The sequence below is a fragment of the Mastomys coucha genome, unplaced genomic scaffold (genome assembly GCF_008632895.1).
Source record: "Mastomys coucha isolate ucsf_1 unplaced genomic scaffold, UCSF_Mcou_1 pScaffold15, whole genome shotgun sequence".
NCBI lineage: Eukaryota > Metazoa > Chordata > Mammalia > Rodentia > Muridae > Mastomys > Mastomys coucha.
The window spans coordinates 64012690-64036688 of NW_022196897.1; the positions used below are offsets into that span (position 1 = coordinate 64012690).

At 39.3% G+C, this 23999-nt stretch overlaps 1 protein-coding gene across 5 annotated transcripts in view; it reads right to left on the minus strand.

Moving 5' to 3' along the window:
- Window positions 1–383: 383 nt before the first annotated feature.
- The window catches only part of Ccdc141 (coiled-coil domain containing 141), a 172335-nt gene continuing 148719 nt past the window's right edge, over window positions 384–23999 (minus strand). The window contains exons 18-25 of one of the 5 annotated variants that reach the window (XM_031370744.1): window positions 21974–22087; window positions 20659–20853; window positions 19007–19190; window positions 13942–14054; window positions 10806–10904; window positions 10460–10576; window positions 4760–5613; window positions 384–2256 (exon numbers count right to left, since the gene is read on the minus strand). In XM_031370744.1, coding sequence (XP_031226604.1) covers window positions 1989–2256; window positions 4760–5613; window positions 10460–10576; window positions 10806–10904; window positions 13942–14054; window positions 19007–19190; window positions 20659–20853; window positions 21974–22087 — 1944 coding nt within the window. In that variant the 3' untranslated portion in view covers window positions 384–1988. Of the gene's footprint in view, window positions 2257–4759; window positions 5614–10459; window positions 10577–10805; window positions 10905–13941; window positions 14055–19006; window positions 19191–20658; window positions 20854–21946; window positions 22088–23999 lie in introns of all 5 variants that reach the window. The other 4 variants (XM_031370741.1, XM_031370743.1, XM_031370746.1 and 1 more) reach the window with 4 other exon arrangements.

Sequence of the window (23999 nt, forward strand, 5' to 3'; positions counted from 1 at the left end):
TATACACACATACAAATGTGCATCTTGGGGGATTTTACAAGTTTTAGTGGGTCATACATCATGATGAAGGTCTATATCGTTTGACTCCCTGAGGAAGAATATTAACTGAAGCAAAACAGGTAAAGTGAGCTTGCAATTCACATGCTCTGGCAATCTTCAAACCTAAATACAACCAGGGTGACGGCATTGGAACAGAGACCTCATCAAGTTAATAAATGCTAGAAAGTATGACAGGATGGAATTTGTTACCTGCCTGCCTCCTTTGGGCATGAATAGACTTTATGGTTTAGCTTCCACATGGGCCATAGCAGCTAGGTAAGATATGGAAAATCTTAAAATTGGACAAAATGATGAGAGCGAAAAGATTGAGGTCCTCAGGATGATGTGTATATATAAGATTTTAATAGTTTTCTGTCAAAACTTGAAAGAAAACACGTACAATTTTTTATTTAAATTGTATACACAAGGCAAGAAAAAAATCGGCCAACTTTTTACTAGACTAGACATTTCTTATCTTCCACAATATTCAGTAGCTTTTTAATATCACATCAAACATATTCTATTCAAATGTTTTGATTATTTGTAGACAGTCTTCCAGAAACATAATTAATTTCTTCCCTTCATCAAAACTGTAATAAATTATCCTTTCAACTTAAGATTTTACCCTAGCATGACAAAGTTTAAAATGTGAAAACAAATGCCTCTTATTTTTTTGAATAATGCATATTAGGAAGCCATATAACATTCTTCAACATTACAGTGATAATTGCACAAAAGAAAGCTAGATTTGTCTTCTTCTATGTTACCCAGTCTCCCCCTAAAACACCCAAACTATATCCTCCGGAGGTTACTGTCCAAATCCTTTGAAAAGGATGTAGTTGTAAGAAGTTAGAAAGGAATTTAAACTCTAATTCATAGAACATCAGTCTTACCTCCCCCAAGGGAGTAGTTGGGAATTACATATTAACAGCACTCTTTTCATTTAATATTCTAAAAGATCAGCATCTGAAGGGGAATTAATGGGTAATGAGGAAGTAGCAAGATGGCAAATCACACCAAGCATTGTAATGAGTCTTCACTTAGTACTTTTCCATTGGCCAGATCACCACAGGACATAAAATAGAAACTCAGTTGTCAAGAGGTAGATGAACCCTTCTTCCAGGTGGGAAAGGGAGGCACTGAGATGCCTTGCTAATGGCTACACAAATGTTCAGCAGCAGCAGCAGCAACAGCAGCAGCAACGTCAGATGCAGTAGGACCTGCCTACAGTTATGCACAGGATGGCCAATGCACAGCAGAGGAAGGGCGGGGAAAACTAGTCCCCTCCTGCAGCCTGTATTCCATCTTGACATATGACATACAGAGCTAATAGAAAAGTTGACTCTATTTTGAAGCTGACGGCACGTCTGTTCTCCAACTTTGAGCCCAAGAGACCATGGTGAGGAATGGTTCTTGATAGTGACATCCTCAGACTCAGGAATGTAGAGTATGTTGACATGGCATAGGTCAAGTTTGTTCAGTAAACAAGATCAAAATGTGAAAAGCACAGTTAAAGGAGAGCTAATACAATATTGAGAATCACACCCTTAGTTTGATGTAATGCCCTACCTACAAAGACATGGTTATGAACCATCAAAAAGAGAGAGAGAGAGAGAAATTATCAAACATTTGGATTTGAAAATTAGATCACAACCCTATGATCCTTGTGATCTATGTGAGCATTCACATGCCTCTAAACAAGAGATCAGTTTATTATATAGAATATTTCTCTTCCTAGAGTACAAAATGTGTCATTATTCACTGTACATAAATTCCCGTGTTCCCCAAGTATGTTAAATCGTAGAGAAAATACAATTATTCCACCTAGCATTGGGGTTAATGGAGATAAATTGGTGTGTGTGTGGGGGGGAGTGCTTTGTGTGATGAGTGAGAAAATAACCATATTGTCTTTTAGGCTCATAACAATGTCCATTGATGGCAACATGTCACTACTGGGTAAGCAGCCAGTATATAACTGACACACTGACATAGATGATACACAGCATAATCCAGTTTATTCTCGTAATTGGTGGCCCATGGTTACCTGTCACAAGGAGGATGGCTTTGGAAGACAGGGTGCCACTAGAGTTTTGGGCTTGAGCCACATAGAGGCCAGCGTCTGCCTCACATACCTTCGGAATGAACACCGAATACTTTGTGTCCTTGTGCAAGACCTGTAAGTGTCCATCTGCACACAGTTTCTGGCCCTTCTTGAACCTAAAGCAGAGAGTCAGTTTTAAGTCAGGGTCACTTCTTGATTCCATCATTCCCAAGTTCTCACTGCTATTGCTCTTAGGCCCATCCCCACTGCAGTATTCCCTAGCCATTAGCAGGGATTGTCTAGCTAGCTATGGTAGACACCAGGGAGCAGAAAATTACCTTGATTGACTCAGACCATGTTTCTGAAAGTTCTGTGATAACATCTAACAGTTAAATTATTATAGATGAAAATACACACATCCAGTTATTCTTTAAAACACGCATACAAAACAAAGAACAAACACAACAACAAAATACAGGCCCTCTGGTCATACAGGATCACCGTTTCCTCGTGGCAACAGTTAGCTAGAGTGTGAAGTGGCACTTGACTATCCAGCCTATTTCATCCTCTCTGCAGCTTTTAGCAGCACTTGTAACTCCCATAACTGATGCCAACTGATTTGGGATCAGTTGGGAATGGGAGTGGGGCTCACTGGCCCTTTGTGCTCATTTACCAGAGCCCCCCAGGACAAATGCACAATGTAAAAGAAGGGGCTTTACACCACTCCTGCTGAAAGGAGCTCGTTTTATTGGTGAATTAAATTCATTAGAAGACAATGACTTCTCGTTATAAAATGCATTTTTGACATACACCTTGACTATAAATGACCTATTTCTAAAATTTCTTTATGAGCATAAATACTTACCTGGATCATCTTAGACAGCAAAGAATTTATTTCTCACATCTCACATTCTACATCTATTTATAAATACTTCCATACAAGGACTGATGAGAAACCCAAGTCAGTTTTCTTTGTATGTGTCTGGGATGTATTTGTGTGGGCATATAGGTATGCACATGTGTGCATGTGTATATATATTATGCATATGTGTATGTATATGTATTTGTGTGGGCATGTGTGTATGTGTATGTATGTGTGTGTGTGTATGTATGTATGTATGTATGTATGTATGTATGTATGTGTGTATCAAGGCCAGATGCTGAAGTCTTTCTTTTCTGCTTTGTATTTTATCATCTGAGCCAGGGTCTACCCCATAGAACCTGAAGCTCACTGATTCAGTTGCTATCTCCACCACCCTAGGACTGAGATTACAGATGCCTGTCACTGTATCCAACTTTTAATATGAAATCAGGCCCTTATGCTTGGTCCATCTCCTAGAGTCAACTTTTTGTCCCCATTACCTAATTGATATTTTACATCTTCAGAGTGTCCTGGGAATGCACAATTTCCTGATAGCCTATCAACTGTTCACTGGGCAAAACTCTAGATCTGATGGCAAAATGGTTTCATGTTTTACAATTTGCAATAGTTCTCTAATAATACATATGCCACAGTTCTTCAGTGGTATGTACTAATGGAGCTGTTTGTTTGTATGGAGAAAATAAGAAACACCGCAGATGACATCTTTCCTTGGGGTGAACTAGTATTTAATTATGAAATAAATACCTGTTGAATTCATAAATATAAAAGTTTTTATTTGTAAAAAAAAAAACCCATGCAATTGCAAAACTAACAAAAGAAAAAAAGTGCTAATTTCTGCACTTACACAAGTGCAGATTCTCATACTATTTGAGTGCCAAAGTTTTCTCCTAAATTCTTTAGATATCTGCTTCACAAGTCAAGTACCATCAATGAGACATGCAAAAACAAAATAACTCTCATGGAAAATTCCTGATAAATAAAATATAGCACACTTATCTTAGCCTGTCAGTATAAACTCACTGACCCTCCTTAGTTTGCTCTCAAGTGATTTTGTCTCAGGAGGGGAATTTTGTGAAGGTTTAGAAGTAAGCCCCATGGAAAAGGCTAGAACAACATTACCATTCACAGCAATTGGTTCAGAGCCTTGACTTTATGGTTTACTTTTACAAAGAAGAAAAGGCAACTATGTCTCTAGAGTGAGGTTACACTGTTCATGGCTCAGGTATTACATCACTTTCCCAAAACGAGCTTATTATCAGGCACCAGGAGCAGCTATAAAAGTATTTCAATATTTCATATTGAAGGTATTTATTAAAAGAAACCTTACCCAAACAAATATCACAAAGGTACCTGTGGTTCTGTTGAGAAGATGAAATGAGTGAAAAAGGGAAGAGAAAAAAATCTACAGTGCCTTAGGCTTTGTAATTCCCTGAAGGGTGTCAAGCTAAGAAGATGCCATTCCAATGTAGAAGCAGACAGTAGGGTTGGCATTTCAAGACTGGATTATTAAAACTGAGGAATGTTAAATGGCAAGAAAACCAAGCAGAATCAACTTTCAGGGCTTCTGGAGGGGGGATGTTCAATCATTATTTTAAATGGCTACTCCCCACTCCCAGGGCATCACAAAGCCTTTAGTTAAATGAAAGTGGAGGTGTGCAGTGAGAACAAATCATGCAGGGTTGAGTGTCCTGAGGGTTAGTCAGCCAGCCCTGAACCTTTAGGTTAGTCCACACAAAATGAGATACTCTCCATAGTTATTTATTTTTGTCTATGGCTTCTCATTATAGGCTACCCACCATGTCAGTGTAGGCTCTGGGAATCCTGTTACTTCGACTTCCAAAGTCACCGGGGAACCTTCCATGACAGTTACATTGGACAGCAGCCTGGAGAAATGAGGCGCCTGGCCAGCTAGGCTGACCACGCTGTTTTCTGCAGATGAGTTTTTCCTGTCTCCTTGGGGACCCACTTGCCTCTGATGGCTCCTGCTGGTGTCTGATTGAGAGCTGAGGCCAGGGGAAACATCAAGGGCAGCATGCAGCCTGTCTTGGGTTTTAGTGACATTAGAATCAGCATGCACTTTCTCCTGCATTTCTAGCGAGCTCTCCCGAGCCTGAGAGCTTTGCTGTAAAGCTTTGTCGTGCATTTCATGGGGCATGCGCGCTGGACATTTCACATTGACGTGCAACTTGGTACTCATCTCTACTGATCCTCTGGAGGCTAATGAGGATTCAGCTTTCAACTGTGGGTAGGGCCTCTCAAAATGACTTGTAAATGTGTCTTTCTTATTACAGCACCCATCCGTAAAAGCAATGGGTGGGGCAAGAACAGATTCCTGGGCCTTCCCTAGACCACCTGTCCCCGTATGCATCCCGTAGCCGCTGATATGCAGGGCGAGGGCTGAAGAGCTGGCAAGTTCTTCTACCTCCATGTCTGATGGTGCCAGAGGGGACTCGGGGCTCACTGGCAGTGGAGGCAAAGAGATGTCATCAGATGAGATACACTCAGATTCTTCTCCAGAGAGTGTGTCTTCTGGAAGGATCAGACCCTGGGCACTGTTCTCTTTGTCAGATGAGGTCTGCCTCAAGTCCATGGAAAGCCCATCTTCTCTTGTTCCGTTGATGGCCAACACATCTGCTCCCTGCACCTGCCCCTTCAAAGGAGGAAAGCCAAGTTTTCATTAGGCGGATACACTTCTTTCCCCAGCCTCCCATTAAAATGACACCCTAAGGTAAACCTCAGGGAGATGGTGCCAGAGTGTCTGAACCCCAAATGCCTATTGGGAACTGTCCCATGACCGTGACCAAAAAATATTCAAAGTGCCCTCAGGTGAATTGAAAAACTACTTAACAGACATAGGTAGAATTCTCTCCTGACCAAATCCTTATTCAGTTCCTATTTCTTTTCAGTTATCTTAGGAGGGGGACACTGCATGTGTATTTCTCGAATACACTTGTGATTTCCTGAAAGCATAGTAAACTATGCCTCTGACGCTAACCAAGAGTTACCCACAGAGCATTCATCTCAGCAAGCAAATAAGGTACATTTTATGTAAATATCTTTTCTGATCACAATGATTTGGCTCCTGGTCCTTGTGCTTCTGTTATCAACATGGAAATGGGCAGATGGTCCTCCAAGTCATTTTACAATGTTACAATCACTACTTTTAAAGCTCAGTGAGGTATAGTTTGCCAAATGTCTACACTTCTCACTTATGAAGGAGGCATGTAAGCATTCACAGGTAGTGACTATCTTTTCTAATTTTCTCAGCATGGAATCATCATTTCTATAAGACACTTGCATCTTTCCGACGAGTTCTGGGAAATCAGTTGGGAAATGCTGCTCTGATTTGCTGACCACGACTTTGTTCTAAATTTGTTACGCAGACATCTTTCTCTGCTCTCTGCTTTCATGCTGATTGTCTTTCCGCACCATCTCAACAGGTATAGTTAGCTTTGGGGTTTTCTTCTCTCTCTCTTTCTTTCTTTTTCTTTCTCTCTTTCTTCTTTTGCTAGGTATGTAATATGTATCTGTCTATGTATGTTGTGCACATGTGTGTAGATGCCAGGCATTGTCACTTATCTTCCTCCATTGTTACTATTGTTTTATTTTATTTGAATTTTGCAGGTTACCAATTAATTCAGACTTGTGTCACCAGCAGGCTTTACTGAGCCTCTTGTCTCCATCTCCTCAGAGCTGTTATTACAGGAACACAGTGGTACCGAGCTCTTTACAGGGTATTAGGAGTCTGAACTGGGTCCTCATGAGTGTGCCAAGTATTCTCCTGACTGAGGCGCTTCCCCAGCTCCCACGCTTAATCTTTTAAGCTCCCATGTATACCCTTCCTCTAAAATCTCTGGCCATTTATATTCCTAACAATAAACTGACTTTTAATTAATTATACACCTACTGCCCTGGTTCATATGTCTAGCATAACTGGTGAACTTTGATTTCCACAGCTAGGCACAACCAATAGGGTTTATAGTCACTGCCTTTGTGTAAGGTAGACCCATTGACCTAACTGAGCAGAACTGATCCTCAAAATTCACTGCATAGGGAGAAGTACACATCACACATGGAAAGGAATACCAGACACTTTGCATTCCCAAATATCTCTACATTAGGTGTTCTTACTTTAGGATAAATAAGATTAGAGGGATTAGTGGGAAGTAAATAAAAAATACTAGGCATAGGACTTTCTGTATGAAGATGTTTGGGAAGAAGGCCCATGGAGGGCTCATGGACAGATAAAAGGGGACCAGAGACCTTTAGACATGTGTATAGCAAGGTAAAGAAAGAGAGAAGAAAATTAAAGAGAATCCTTTACTCTTCTTAGTTTTCCAAGGCGTGTCTCCAAAGGCTGACACCTGTTCCATGACCTGGTGAGAAGAAACCAGGGACTCTCCTCCCAGCCTGAGAAGGACACTCCACTGAACTGTCTAAAAGAGAGGTACTTTCATTCTATTGCTAATCCTCCTGCGCACAGCAGGTGAGACAGATGAGGGAAGGGCCAGCCTGGCATTCACGGCAAGCTACCAACAGCTCATGTTTAGGACACGGTGCCTGCGAGCGCCTCCTGGTCCTCGTGGAAGAAGTATTTTACTGAAATCCAAAAGGACCAGGCTGCCTGCCCACCTCTGGTATTAGTTTCGGTCATTTTCGAGGGAAAACTATTTAATGCCCCTTTGTCTCACTCAGTCTCTTCAATTCTAACATGAGATTTGATCAGATGATTGTTAAATCCCTCCTAGCCCTAAATTCTATACCTCTCAGTGCTGGCATCCGAATCCCTCATCACCTACCAAATGGTTCGATGGCTTTAGGCAAGTCCTTTAATACTCTGTCCTGCCATTTAACCTTGGGAGTTTTCAGATATTGCTATGGCTTTAGCTTCAGCACCCAGCGTAGGGATAAAACACCGGCACTAATCTGTGGACAGTGCTATGTGCATTACATGGATGTGATTGTTTAATGCCTTCTACCTCAGCCGGGGTAAGAACCTCACTCTCTCTAAGAGAAAGTTCCTGTCATAAATATCTTCTTAGAATCATTCTATAGAACTGTTTTGTTTTGTTTTGTTTTCCAGCTCAAATAATTTTCTGAGGACGATTCAGAGCACTTAAGGGTATCAGGACAGAGGGCAGTGTGGCCCCAGGCTTTCCTGGGGCTTTCCTACAATTTTCCCATTGGAGGTTTTGGAGCATCATTACATCTGACCTGTATGTAAATGATAGAGACAATAAGAGAGGGAGTGTGATGGCGCTGCTAGAGAATGAGGCGTCCTGCTGCCTGTTCATTATGCCGTCTGTACCAACGGAGGAGGCAGACAGCATAGGAAACGGTGTCAGTGAGAATGCTTGACAGCTGTAATTGGGGCCTTCACTTGATTGTAAACGACTGATGATCTACTGTGTCTTTTAATTTATTTTAAAATAAAAGTCACCTGTCAGTGAGGATAAGTTGCATCTATTTTATTTAAAGACATCTGTTTCTTTTAATAAAAATAGATAAAAGCATGATTAAAATAAACTTTTGACTAGGTATAAAAGATGAGCATGGTTGCTTTAGCAGCAATGACTTTTGTTTCTGAGTCTTTATTCAATGCGTCGAACACATGGTATAGGAAAATATTTACAACTAAAAAGTAATAATGTTGTAACAAATAAAAAATATTTAAAATCACAGATTTTAAAATGTGGTGTATTTAATACGATTCTTTCTCATTTTAACCAGCTGTCTTTGTACATATATAAGGGATGATGTTGCTTTCCAGTGGGATATTGGTTATGCCCATTGGATATTTTTTTTTCTAGTCCAGCTTGGGCAGACAGCAGTGTTATGAGCATCAGCCAGGAAATAGCAAGGGGATCCTGCACATTGCTCAGCTGTTAAGAATAATGACATCACGGGCAGTGGTGGCACACACCTTTAATCCCAGCGCTTGGGAGGCAGAGGCATGCGGATTTCTGGGTTCGAGGCCAGCTTGGTCTACAGAGTGAGTTCCAGGACAGCCAGGGCTACACAGAGAAACCCTGTCTGGAAAAAAAAAAACCAAAAAATTAATAATAATAATAATGACATCATTGCTCAGCTGTTAAAAACAATGACATCACAAAACTTGCAGGCAAATGGATGGAACTAGGAAAAATAATCATCCTGAGTGAGGTAACCCAGACCCAGAAAGACAAACATGGTATGTACTCATAAATGGATATTAGCTGTAAAGGATAATCATGCCCCAATCCACATACCCAGACAGGCTAAGTAACAAGGAGGGCTCACAGAAGGAGCACGAGGCTGTTCCATAAGACCTTCACTCCCCCGCCACCCCCACTGAAGTTCTTTCTCTGGGTAAAATGCCAGGAGTGTTTCAGTGAGAAACCCTGACTTGGATAAGAATAATGAATGAGCATTTGACAGGTGATTGAAGTCAGACAGATGACTAAGGCTAGCCAGCTTTTTTTGTACTTAGAGGAGACCCAGGTGTAAATGGCTCCAAATTGTACCACTCCAAAAGTAGCTTGCTTAATGGTATTAATGCTGGCTAGGAGCCGTATGATTGCGCTGGACTCTGACACAGACTCAGTCTGCGGAGAAGAGCCCTGTAAAGAATCCAGAAGAATTGTACTCACCGCAAGAAAAGAAATCTAGGTTCATGAAATAACTTACAAATTTGTGTGTGTGTGTGTGTGTGTGTGTGTGTGTGTGTGTGTGTAAAGCAAGTTTAATTTGGGGGCTGCTGAGAAACATGCCTGGTCTGCTGTTCATGCAGGAGAATAAAACTAGAAACAAGCACACTGACAAAGAAAAAAAATCAAGCATAACTATAATCCAGCAGCTGCAAATAAAGCCTATACCCATAGGGAAGGCCCAGAAGGCTGTGGCCACTTAAACAAGCCTTTTGAAAGCATTTGTATTCATGAGGATTTGTTGTCTTCTAGTTAGTTGCTTTAATTTACATGTATATGATAAAGGATTTCAACATTTGTTTAAATAATATTTATATTTTAGCTGGATTCTGTGCCCTAGTACAGGTGCTTAGAAATATCTTGTGGCATTAGAGTCTAATGTGGAAAAATGTGGTACCTGGTTTTATGTACTAATATTTCCTAATGGTTTGTGTAAAACAATTTTAAAAAGTTCCCCTATTGGTACTACTCTAACAGGTATTCAAATAAAATAAAGTAAGATTGACTACAAAAGGTCAATGGAATGAGAGATGGGAGAGCAGAGTTAGCCTAGGCTAACATGTCTGTGAGATGCTTATCACTCTAGGGTTCAGTAGAGGGGACACAGAGAGAAACATGAGAGAGAATGACCAAGTAAGGGTAGCTGGCATGGTAGGGTGAGAAAACTCACATTGAGTTTATATTCAGACACTTGATTTGATGGGTGAGACAGAGTCGAGATGTATATGTATATATATATATGTATATCATGAACAACAGCAAATCTCAAAGACAAAATAACACAGAGCTGAAGCTGAATAATTTCATTACCTCATTCCTTTCTTCATTGAATGTTGTCTGCTCATCCCTCCCTGGCTCCTTTAGCAGATCAATGCAACTGTCATGGAAATCTTCCAAATTTGAACTCATCTTTGGAACATCTCCCTGCTGAACAAAGCAAGTTTAGTGAGAGTGAGAGCTAGAAAAATTGGAGAAATAAAGCCATATGCTAACCACTTAGGGAAAAAAATAAGCCAACAGCAACTTTTCAGTCAATGCATTCATTCCACAAGAGACCAATGTTCTCCCCTCAAGCTCTTGCTCAGCCCTTTGGTAAAGCTCATTGCCAGTAAAACCAACTGTTCAAAGGCCCTGTAAAGAATGAAGTGACTGTTACCATAGGATGCTCCTGCAAGCATGTTCTCTGGAGATGGAAATCACTGTGTAGGACACTAGGAGGCTGAAGAGCATCAGTGAGGAAGAATTGATGAGGTCTCTGGAGGAGAATAAAGAGGAGAGCTTGGCAATCCACACAAGCAAACTAGGAGAATATCGAAAAGAGGAAGGAAATAGAACAGTTGGGAACACAGGCTGTCTCCTGTGACTATTACTTGTTCCTGCATTTTATAGGGCTCAGCTTTAGTCACAGAGGTAGTGGGGCTTACACACTGGCAGGGGGCAGCTTGAGGGCCAAGTATTTGTGAAGAGAAATGGAGGCACAGGTGCCCCAAGGGATGGAGCACATGGCTTCAAACAATGTTTGAATTATAGTAGAAGATTGTCGTGTGGGCACCATGGTATTAGATGGTTAGGGAAACAGGCACATTCCCCAAAGTCCACATTACACTTGCTCAGAGAATTTGGGAGAACTTACTGGGGAAATTGAGCTTTGAATCTCTACTCTAAAATGAAACTGGTTTGTATTACTCGATAAGCCACTCAGCACTAATACACACTTGGAATCTAAACCACAATGGCAGCTGTTGTGGAAAGAATTCTAGGTGTTAAATTAGATGTGACTCCAAACTCCAGATCTACTACCAGTGACTGTGAAGACTCAGGGACAGCACTTCTAATCTCTTTGGACCCATATCTTCCTTCTGGAAGAAAGAAAGCAACACTCATAGAACACACTTTTAATCCCCAGCCTAGGGAGGCAGAAGCACTTGGATCTGAGAATTTGAGGTCAGCTTAGTCTACATGGTGAGTTCCAAGAGAGCCAAAGGTTATGTAGAAAGACTGTCTTATACACAAACAACCAACACTGGAAACCAAAAAGTATCAAACAATGAAAGTTCCTTGGAAATCACTGGAGATGCTAAGTATGCAAGCCTTTTTTAAAAGTGTCAAACTGGTACACAAACAGCAATGGCTTTTCATCACTATCTTATCCTTTTCAGTTTGTGCATCCTCTCTCTAAGCGCTCCCATGTAAGAAGGGTTGGGACCCTCAGGATTGCATTAGTGAATTTGTAAAACAGATTTAAGAGACCCTTTGCCCTCAGACCTCATAAATTTGGGATGAAGTGATTATGGGGAAGCAGAGACCCCAATGGTTAAACCACCTTCATCTTGACTTCAAACTTACTAAGCTCTAGCATGGTGAGAAACACATTTCTCTTGCTTATGCACCACCAGGTCTATAGTATTTAACATAGCAGCTAGAACAGACTAGGGTGAATGAAAAAAATTATAAGTGTTATGGGTGAGTAGCAGGGGAGGAATAAGGAAGATCTGTATAGAGAAAGGGATATTTCTATTTAACTTACGGTACAGATATGATTTTGAGCACTAGAGGGTCATGCGTTTGAAGTAAAGTCTAGTAGTAAAAACACTAAAGAAGGTGAGACAGGAACCTGCAATTAATCTAGAAGCAATGAAGAAGGTAACAGATCTCAAAACCACGGAAGGGTCATGTAGCAAAGGGCTTTTAACATAAAAGGACATGAGCCCAGCAATATCCAGGAAGGGGCATCAAACCAGATATAGAATCAAGGGACTTACGAGTAGGATAAAAGAGTACCTGAATGCCAGAATGGAAATGTAAAACAGAAATATAATCCTAACCGAAGAGAGTGTCCAAGGCATAGAAAATGAGAGAGTAGAGGCAAGTTACAGAAGCAGCTCTTCCAAGAAGAGTGGACCCATGGAAATGAAGGATGGAAAGAAACTACACTTGAAGAGACAAGATTTCATTAAGCTGAAGATGTACAATATAAAGGAGGGTACTATAGATGATGGTCAGCAGAGTCAGAGAAAAAAGGATTTTCATCTTAATACATGTATGTAACGGAGAAGAAGCAGGACCCCAGGGAGTTGAAATAGAGGTAAGATGTTCTCAAAGATAATCTAAAATATTTGGCTTAGTCACACTAGTGGTTTTGCAATTATAAAAGTTATACAATGTAATTTTGCATATATCAGAAACAATAGCATTTCGATTAAAGTTTCAAATCCATGTTGGAGAATGTATGTGTCAATAATAGAAAATAAAGCAAAAGCATGAAAAAGCCAAGCACAAAGATGTTCACTGAAGTGTGATGAAAAAAATAGTGGAAAGAAAATAAGTTGAAAAAGTCTCGATGCTTTACAGGAGGGAAACGGTAACTTTGTTATGTAACTACTGAGTTAACATTCCCCTAGATTATCTAAATTGAGTCAATGCTCAAGTTTATGACATGGAAAAATCATAAAATTCCTTGCCATGAAATATATAACTCTACCTGAACTGCAAGTTCACTGATAGGCATGAACCACAGCAATGATGTGCCCAGTCACACTGAATAGCTTCGCAGCCAAGCCTCAGGAGCATCCATTTAGGGGGTTACAAAATCTAGTCCCATAGAGAGTAAACAATTTATCCAAGTTGTAACCCAAGGGTATTCCAAGAACCTATGCTCTTGGTGACATAGCTATTACCCTAAGTCAGCACACAGTCATACAGTTGTAAAGGCAGCATCAGTCAAAGCATTTCAGAGCATAACAACATAGTTTTCCTTTAGTTGGCGTTTCTCCATCATAGCCATCGTTAAGTATTTGCCCTGCTTTTACCTATCATTTTATTTTAATTTCATGAAGGTCATGACGGTTAAGACTTCCATAGTACTAAATGCTCAATAAAAAGCAATTCCTGAATATTAGTGTTATTTTCTTTGGTGTCATAATCTGGAGGAAGAAAACTATCACATCTATTATTTATGAATATAAACCCAAGACTCCTTGACATAAACTTTGCTTTGGTTTTAGCGGCACACATTTATCCTCTGGGATATGATCCACAGAAATGTAAACGAGACACCTTAATTGTATTCAGTCCTCATTCCCGGCAACATTTTTTCTCTGCAGTGATGGGAAAGAGACAGGGTTAATTATCACAAACCCCCCAGATGATTACGTTAGAATGCTGTGAGACAAATGTGCATGTTGTGTCTCTTGAGAATTTGTAGTAGAACATCCCTGTACCAGAAGACATTTTGATTAACACATTTTTATTTATATCACCTGATAATACATATTCTAGGAAGAAGAAATTACCACCAGTTTTTCTTTAAGTTCCACGAGAGACCCACATAATTCAGTAATAGATTCAAGAATCTCCTTGTGTCTTGTGACAATCTTCTCTGCATATTTCTGCCCCTCTTCCAAACCTGGGAAGGAACAAAAATAAGCCTATATGTAAAGAGAATTCTTAACAAGAGAAAAGGAAAAAACCTAGATGCTAATTTATCTCCTAAAGTCTATTGGAAATGCTGGTGGTTAGTAATTTCCTAGCAAACAAACACTGAACAGAAATCAATGAATGCAGGCATTTTAAAGGCCGAGTGTTTAGATATATTTGGATATTGGGTTGCTGGGTAGGGAGGGATGGAGGTGAGACATGGCCTTAAATTCACTATATAATCTCCATTTCCTAAATTCTGGAATTATAGGTGTGTGCCATCACCATGTCCGGATTGTGGTTTCATTAGGAAATATCAATGCCAGCCTTGCATGTCGAAGGCTTGTTTCTCAATGCTGTGTTCAAAGGCTGGACTTTTGGGAAGGATCCTGTGACCTGAAGCAATGGATTTGTTTGTTGATCACTTAGTAACTGAATTGACTATTGGGAGGCAGTAGATCCTGTGGAAAGTGGGAAGGATCAAAGAAAATAAGCTGCTTGGGGGATATGCCTTAGAAGAAATATCTTGTACCTAGGCTTTTCTTTATCACTCCCTGTTTTCTGGATGGTGTAAAGTGAGAAGCCTTCTCTGTTACACATTCTTGTTGCCAAAACATTCTACCCAATCCAAAGAAGTGGAACATGCCAAGTGTCACGCAGCACTCATCTACTTCAGTTGTATCTGAGTGTCAGGCCTAAAAAACCTGATCACAGACCTGAGGCATATGCTTCACAGAGAGCCAGTCTCCTGAGTATTCAGTCGCTGACATTTCCTAGCTCTGATGTGTTCCAGATTGGTCTCTGCTAAAGTCTGTGGAGAGCTCTGTGTGCTTTCTTCAGGCATAAAGGTGCCCTAAGAAATATTTTGTTATTAGCTAAAACTGAGATTAAACATTATTTCCTGGCCCCCACAGTGTTTCAATAATCCTAATTGATTTTCTAGCTATTATTAACTTAGAATTTTTACAAGGAAGCTGCCTTATCAGACAGGGTGTCCCCAGAACTAGCAATAAAGGTCAGGCATTATTGCCTACTGATTCCCACAAGGAAGCTGCCTTATCAGACAGGGTATCTCCAGAGTTAGAGATAGTAATCAGACACTACTTCTATCTGTAAACATAGAACTCTAAGAGCAGTGCCACACAAGGCAAAATTGCTTTACAAACTAGAGAGTAGTTGAATAGTTTCCTGAACTAATGTTTGCCTTACAAGCCGAACCATTCCCAGGAGCTGCTAGAATGGGACCTCCTGGTGCATACCTGCTTCAGACCAAGAGAATTTGCTTAGGGCTGTCCCCCAGTGGGGAAGAGCACTATCGCTCTTCCGAAGGAATCATTTACACCTGGCTGTTTGATCTTACTAACTTTGATGTGACCACTACCTGCCTACGTGATCCCTGACATTTGCTCTGTTTCTGTATACTATATAAGCCTGATTTTCACTTTGTGCAAATATACTCAGATACTACACTTGTTTGTGTTGTCTCTGTTTGTCACTCTCCGAATGCTTTGCCCACCAGGCCAGAACTCTTATCACCCTGCGGAACAAAGGGTCCCCGAAGCAACCCAGTCCGTGGCAGCCAAGCATGGAATGATGGCTCTGAGACTCTGAGCCAGCTATTTTGCCACAATTATATAAAACTCACTAGTTCAGGAGTTCTAAAATTTGTAGCACAATCGCCACTTGTTTGAAGCATAAACAATGCCACTATATTAGTGCTCTCAAGATGTAGTACTCATCAGGGTTTTCTATCCAGGACATTCAGAAATTCCTCACCACTTGGAGAATATACATTTCCCAGGATGGCATTCAAGGCCCTCCATCATCTGGTTTGAACCTGTCTGCCACAAATGTGTGTAATTTTAATTCTCTGAAATATTTTAATCCAAGGCCAAACTGAGACAGTAAATCTATGTTAAAAAATTCCTACATATCTTTATCTCCCCTATCTCTATCTTTCTATCCGTACTCTTTCTATCACCTCTATCCATATCATATCTATCTATCTATCTATCTATCTATCTATCTATCTATCTATCTATTATCTATCTCTATATAGTAAAAAAAAATGGGCCTCAACCATCATCTCTTCCCAGTTTATGAGTTAGAAAAATCAATTTGAAATGAATTAAAGAGTTAATCTGAAGACCTGGAATGTTAAACTACTAGAAGAAAGCACAAGGAATGTGGATCTGAGTGGGGGTTTTCAGGTAAGACTCTGAAAACCCAGGGAACAAAAGCAAACATAGATGGGCGTGAGTCAGAGAAAAAGGGTCTGCAGAGTAAGGCATGGAGCAACCTGCCAAGGCACTGTGCAGAATGGGAGACAGTGCTTCTGATTTACATTTGATGAGGGGTTCAAATCCAGAAGAACTCAGGCAACTCCATAGGCATGGAAACACACATTTCTTACAAGAGGATACTCATTCTTGGCTATGGATGTAAAAATAGCTGAGTGCTTGCTTAATATCTGTGAGTCCCTGTCCTGGTTCCCTTATCCGTTGCTTTGGGAAGATACTGACCAAAAACAACCTGAGGAGGAATGGATTTATTTTTAGCTTATTGTTTACAATCCATCATCAAAAGAAGCCAAGGGAAGAACTCAAGGCAGGAATTGAATCCGAGACCATAAAGGCATGCTGCTGACAGGCTTCCTTGCTTAGCCTGCTCAGTTACTTCTCTTGTAAAGTTCAGGCTCACCTGCTCAAGAATGGTACTACCCATAGTGACCTTGGCATCCTCTCACCAATCAGCAATCAATAAAATGTCCCACAGACACACCTACAGGCCAATCTGACAGAGGCAATTATTGAGATTTCCTCTTGACAGGTATGTCTAAGTTTGCATTAAATTGACAAAAACTGACTATGACAGTCCCCAAATTCAACCCCTAACACCAATAACAGAAGATAAAAAGCATGCATATAACAAAAGACAAGCATTTGCAATGTGGTGACTTTTAGACCTAGATCATGTTTTTTGACTGTAAGAACTGTCTCTTCTTTGTTTCTACATAAACAATGCAGATATGCATAATCAGCACAGCAGGCATTCACTATTAATTTTTCAGATAAATTTATCTGCATTAAAAGTTTGGATTCTGACTGGTCAGATGGTTGAGCATAGAAAGGTACTTGCTTTCAAGCCTGGTGACCTGAGTTAGGACACTGAGATTGACATGGTGTAGTGAGAGAACTGTCTGCCACAGGTTGCCCTCTGACCTCTATATGATCACTGTGGCATCTATCTCTCTACCCTACCCAAAAGAAATGCAAAATCTAAGTGTTAAGGGTTCAGCAATGCTTTAGTTGTCTGCATGGCTTTATTTCATATTCCCAGAGTAATTGTGTAATACAGTTTAAAAGATGTATAGCTTCTTGGTCTGATGAGGTATCCCAGTGAATTAAGGTGCTTGCTGCCAAGTCTAGTGACCAGAGTTCAATTCCCAGGACTCAAATGGTAGAAGGAAAGAGTTGATTCTGCAATTTGTCTGACCTCAGACCTGGTCTGTGTATTCTACACACACATACACATGCGTGCACACACACACACACACACACACACACACAGGCATAAAATAAATAAAATATTTTAAAAGGTGTGTAGACTCTATAATAACTGTGTAAAACTCATAGAATCCATATTTTCAATCATAGTATTCAATTATTCCTTTATTCTTGCAACAGTTACTGAGTCCTTAGTATATATTATAATGCTCAAATTAACAGGCAAGGCTTCATGTCTCATGGAGATTACATTCTAATAGGGTAATCCAAACAATAACTAATGCATGTATCAGTAATAAGACCCAGAACACATGAAAGACAGGACACAGAACTCTGCAAAGTGTAGAAGATTGTGACTTTTATAGGGTCTTTGTAAGTACTTACCATGTCTTGACATTGAACAGGCACTGTATGTAATACAGTGTATTATATATATGTTCCTCATTGGCGCAGAAGACAGACAAAGGAGTGTCTATACTGTCATGCGTGAAATGGAGACAGACATCCACAGTGCTAGTAATGCCCTTCACACTTTCTTTTAGAGCGTTTACTAATAGCAAGAGAGAGACATCTGTTTCTTCTCGTTAGCTTTCCAGCTAATATTTTAGTGTTTGTGTATTGCTACTATTTTCCTTTGGAAAATAATAGACAATTTATTCACAAGGATTGCCTATTAGGCAGTACAGTGCATCTTCGTAAGAATTTTGAATCTGTCTGGGAGTAGGGCTGCATACTGTAGACTGATTGCCTGGAGCAGCTCTGGGAAGCCAGAGGATGCCTTCTGAACCACCTTCTAATGTCTTGCTCTGGGCTGCCTTTGCCTGGTCCCTGGGGATCTCCCATCATCTCACAGGAGTCCCATCAGAGAATCCATGGAACTGCTCTCTTAGCATTATTGGCACCAAGGGACTCTTTCAAAGAAGCTTTTTCTACTCTTTTCATGGAGGAGAAGAAAGCAGTCGGAAGGTGACAGAGTTCTCCCATGTGTTTAACAAGTGAGAGGAAGATGAGGGACAGTTCTCTAGTCATTTCTCCAATCCACAAATCAAATTTCATGGGAACAAGAGGACGGAAATCCTTAGGGGGAAGCTTTGCACCAGCATCACAGAATCTTCTTATGCTCACAGAATCACTTAGGGGACGTTATACTCTGTCTATAGAGCGTGGTTCTGATTCTGAGAATAGAAAGGATGGACCACAGAGTGACTAGGGAAGGAGGGCTGGTGACAGGTAGTTTAAAACCAGGCTTCATCTCCTGCTGTGGGAAGAACAGTAGGGGAGTTATTCCCCACTGTTTACATTTGCTGGATGTGGAACAGAACCTGAGACTTTTCTCAGCCTAGGTGGGGATAGCAAGGGCTTTGATCTGTTTCCTGTTGGATCAGATTCAGAATAGACTTGTTCAGTGGCAAATCACTATCACGCAAGAGCTCACCGTATAAGCGCTGAGCAAGGTCGATGACCTCCTGAATCCTTTCTTCTTGCTGAGGCACTGAGGGAGTAATAAACTTATTGAACTGCTTGTGGAGGATGTCCACAGATTCCCTTGTTTGGCACTCCATGGAATACTTTCCAACTCTCACAATGGTGGCACTTGCATCTTCATACCAAAAGTTACACTATATTCAAATGGAAGAAAACAGAGTTAAAGAAATGTATGTGTCCTTGTGAAGTTCTTCACACTGACCAAGGATGCTTCAGGTTTTGATTTTTCTCAAACTTTATGTTCATATAGTCTTTAAACTTTCAAAGTCATATTAAAGAAAATATCAGCACACAGTCATACATATTTTCACATGTTCCAGAGCATATATTTTAAAAGTACAATTAAAGAAATACACACTAGAAAAATTAGAAGGCAAAAGTATAGAAATTGCCTTCCTAGATTTGTCTAAAATATAGTTCTTAAGACGCTATTGTACACTTTCAAGCACAAGCAGCAGAATCATTTGCTCACTAAAAAGAATAAAAAACATTGGGTAGATAATACTCAAAATTTAGTATAACCAACAAATACTGCTAAAAAAGTTTTCTAATGATATATTTTCTTTTAAGAATGAAATTTAGACGTGGGTCAAGGAATTATCATCCAAAGAATAGAATTCTAACTTCATGAAATAAATCTAGTCATTATCTTGAAGCACAGTGGAGGTATGAAGCAATTTTTCTCTAAAAATAAGTAACCGTGACAGGAGGAATGTCTGCCTCAGGCCAGAGGCATTTGTGCTAGGTAAAAAATAGCAAAACAGGACTCTGTGAAAAGCTAGCATTAAGTAAGTGCCAAGAAGCTTCAGCAAACCTGTACATCATGTTTCACACAATAATCAGATCATTCATAGTGTGGTGTTAAGTCCAAATACTCAAGTGTATTAACTGTAAAGAAAGATAGTTTGTATGCCAGAATAATAGGCAACAAAGGATGCGCAAGACTCTCAGGTGTTGTTTCTTTGGTATAAAATATGAGGCAATATCCTGACCTTGTCAAATATCAATGTATTTTAGGTGGACTACCACTGTCCCCTTTGCAGTAACAAAGGTCACAACACCAGTAATGGAGCAGCTGAGATATTCCAGTCACAGGTTATTCTGTCATGCTTTCAAATGTTGTGAAATAAATAAGCTGCTGGAGTGTTGAGACAGCTTTCTAGCAGTGGTTGTAATATCAGTGGATAAACAGTCTGAATAGAGGTTATGAAGAAATGGGAACTCTCATGGTCCTGGGAAAAGCAGTAAATTAACCAAAGCTTTCTCAAGAGCCACTGGACAGTGCAAAAAAACAAAACCCTTGTGTAGTTAGTTCATCGCCTCTAACCTGACAATTCAAGTTCTGGGAATCACCTTAAATCAATAACAAAGAGGAACATGACCAGGGCTGTCACAACAGCAGTAACTAATACTGCATTTTTTTTAAAGAAGGAAGATTTTTTTTTTTTTCTGAAATAGTGTCTTACTATAGAGGCTAAACTGCACCTGAGCTTGTAACCTCCCGCCTCTGCCTCCAACTACTGGGACTACACCATGCTCAGGACAATGCATTTTCTGAAGTAACATTACAGCAAGAATAGAATTACAACAAGAAGAAAATACCTCTTCTATCACTTCCTGGAGATGCTCAGTCAGGTCCAAATTCATCTTGTAATCTGTCACAACTTTGTCAAAGTCATCCATGTGCTTTTTCAAATCCTCCATGGCTTCCGAAAGGATGTTAGCTTTATTACTGGGATAACTTAAGAATGAATCAGATGTCTTATTATTAACTTTTCCCATTTTCTTCCTTAGAGCCTGTAAATGGGGGTAAAGGGTTTTTAACAGGAAACTGCATACTATTTATGATGTTAGTGGGAAAACAGAATAACTTGGGAAAACATGCTGCTACCACAATTCTGATATCCTAAAATTACAATCACTGTAAATGCACTTTGGGAAGAATAGGTTCTCTCCTAGATATTTTCTCCAGTCAGTATTCATAAATAAAAAAAAGCCTACAAATAATCTAGATCGTAAATATGTAACATAGATGTGTATATGTATGTGTGTATATACTTATCAGGAGCTCTGGAATCTATGGTAGATACTAAAGAGGGTGAAGGGCGCACAGAGACATGTGTGCGCATGCAGGAACAGGTGATAAGAAACATGGAAACACGCAGACCTGTGTGTTTGGCAGAAAGCATTCCAGTGCTAACTCAGCACACACTTTTCAACATGCATCACTGGTGCTAGGGTAGAATGATAGGGCTAGAAGCTCTGATGTAGTGCTGCAGCCAGCAGTGCAACCACACATGCTGGTGGTCTTGGTGACAGTCAAATGCAAGGGACTAGAATGTTTTTTAGAATAAATTGTGAGCATTTGTAGAGATCTCACCTGGTTTAAGTGATATGCAACATTTACATGCACTGAACTATAACATGGCACCCCCAGAGGACACACATTTCTTTTGTTTTTAGGTGTCAGCAAGAAATTTGAAAAGTGAATAAGCTAGAAAGCTCTCAGAATAGCGGCATGCTTGATTGCCGGTGATAAAAGTTGTTCTCTGGGTAGAATGCTGCCATGTATTACTCTATGAACTCTTTCCTGTCTGTTTAAAATCAGCATCACATGACTAGACACCAGGCAGATAACTAAAACCTTTCCGTGAAAGTCAACTCTGAATTATAGAGAATAAAGTTGTTGTTTTTAAAGGGAAAATGAGATAAACCATCATTTCCTACAAGAAGGCAAATCATTATAAAAATAGAAAACTACAATTCTGTAAAATAGAGTTATGCCTGGACTGCAGTTATTTTCCACTAATTATAGTAATTACATACACACATATGCACATGCATACACACAGTCACACACATGCACACACACTTACTACTTTCTCATTACCTGAATTTTTTCAGCATATGTACCCACTTGTTGGATTTGATATTGAAGAGTCTTTAAGTTTCGAGATTTCTCATTTTTCTTGGAGTAATTAAACTTCAGATTGTTGAATTTCTTTTTTATATCTTTGAATGACTCTTTGAGCTACAGTTTAATAAAAAGTAAAATTATAATCCCTTTAAAATTAGAAAATCAATATTCATTTGTACAAATCAAAATAGCTAAACATTTTTAAATTCATAATCTTAAAAATGCATTCAGAATAATTTCAGTCAAAACCAGATCTTTACATGGGCATTCATTCTTCAATGAAAGAAATTTCTGATGTATGATTTTTAATTGAGTACAATTACAAACTATCCCATTGGTTGCTAAACAAGAAAATGTCTAACATCTTGAACAAAAACTCTTGCTAACTCAAATTTTCTTATTTGTATTTCTTTGGTATAATTTTGACACTTGTTCTATTTTCTGCATGCTAGTAAGTGTTCCAGATCTTTCTATCTCATAGTACTTTCTCACAGTCATTATGTATAAAAAAGTATTAAGTCTCCAAGGAGCTGTTCATGATGAAGAGGTCAATGAGGGATTGACTATTAGAATATTTAGTACAGTATGTGAGATTTGGTGAGAAAGGAATTTTATTTGCCTAGCTAAGTTATTTCCACGAGCAAAATTTAGATAGTGTTACCTCTTAGATGTAGACCATTAACTCTGAAAATACAAATAAACAAATTAAAAACCCAAAGTAAGAGTCATCGCCACTGAGGGCAATGCTGACTCCATGTAGGCAGGGCATACCGTGATGGTCTTGCAAACAGTTCATCTTTACCAATGCTCTAAGCCTAAGCAACGCGGTACTTTTAAACATTTTGCTTTCTGTTGCTTCTACATATTCATGAAGGCTAAGTATCCTCCTAGGCAGCTCTCACTTTATGTTATCAGCAAAAAGAAGCACAAAGAAAACATAAACCTAAGATTATATGGGAGTTTTTATAACAAGAAGGAATCACGTCATGGCTGATAAATCTGAATGATGGAAAGAAAAGTTAGAAATGCATTAAAATTCTTTTCAATGACAGCAAACAAATTACCGGAGAGTGTATAAAAACCAGGCATACGTTACACCTTAGGTCCATAATATAGAAAAATACATCTGCCCCAGAAAATGTATGCTTTCTCAAAATGCTCACTCCAAATTTTCCATAGTGTGAAAATAAAACATTGATTTTTATCCTTAACTGTTCTTGGAACAAACCACATGCAAGGCCCCGGCAGACCTGTCTATGTAGAAATCATTATACTTATACAATTCTTGTCTAGGATATCCATATATTCAACCAGTATTGACTTTTTTTTTTTTTACATAGAAAATGACATTGCTGAATATTAGTTTTATACTATGGACAGAACCAAGAACAGAGACGATATAAACCATTTTAACAGATAAGTCAACGATGTCTAGAAAGATTGGAAAAGGCTGTGACTTCAGTTTTTGAAAACAACTTCTATATCAGAAGACCAGGAAATATTTAAAATGTTCTATTAAGTTAGTATACTTATGAAATGGTTATTAAATACATATCTACATTCTGTGACACTTGATACTTTAATGTACATGTGTTAATTCTAGCAGGAAGGAACAAATGAGGTACCATTTATAATACTGAAATACAAAGAAACTATCTTGAGTTATTAATAGAAAACTGAGGTAAGATCTTTTTATATCCATTATTTTTAATCTACAACCATAAATTAATAAATACCATATTTGAGGCATCCAGAGATTGTTATTTAAAAACTCCTTGGGTGGCAAGTTACTATTTAAGTTACTGTATAGGCATTTTGATTGAGATGATTACAAACTTGTTCTGATGGAGAATACCTCATTGCACTCGGAGTTGTATACACTGAGAATCTCTGAGCAGCACACATAAAGTGGCTAAGACTGTCAGAGTAATGTTACAATACTTTGCCATAATTGACAACCAAATTATTTAGAGTATGAGAGTGCTTGCCTAGAATCCCAGTAGTTTGAATGTCACAGAAGGAGGAT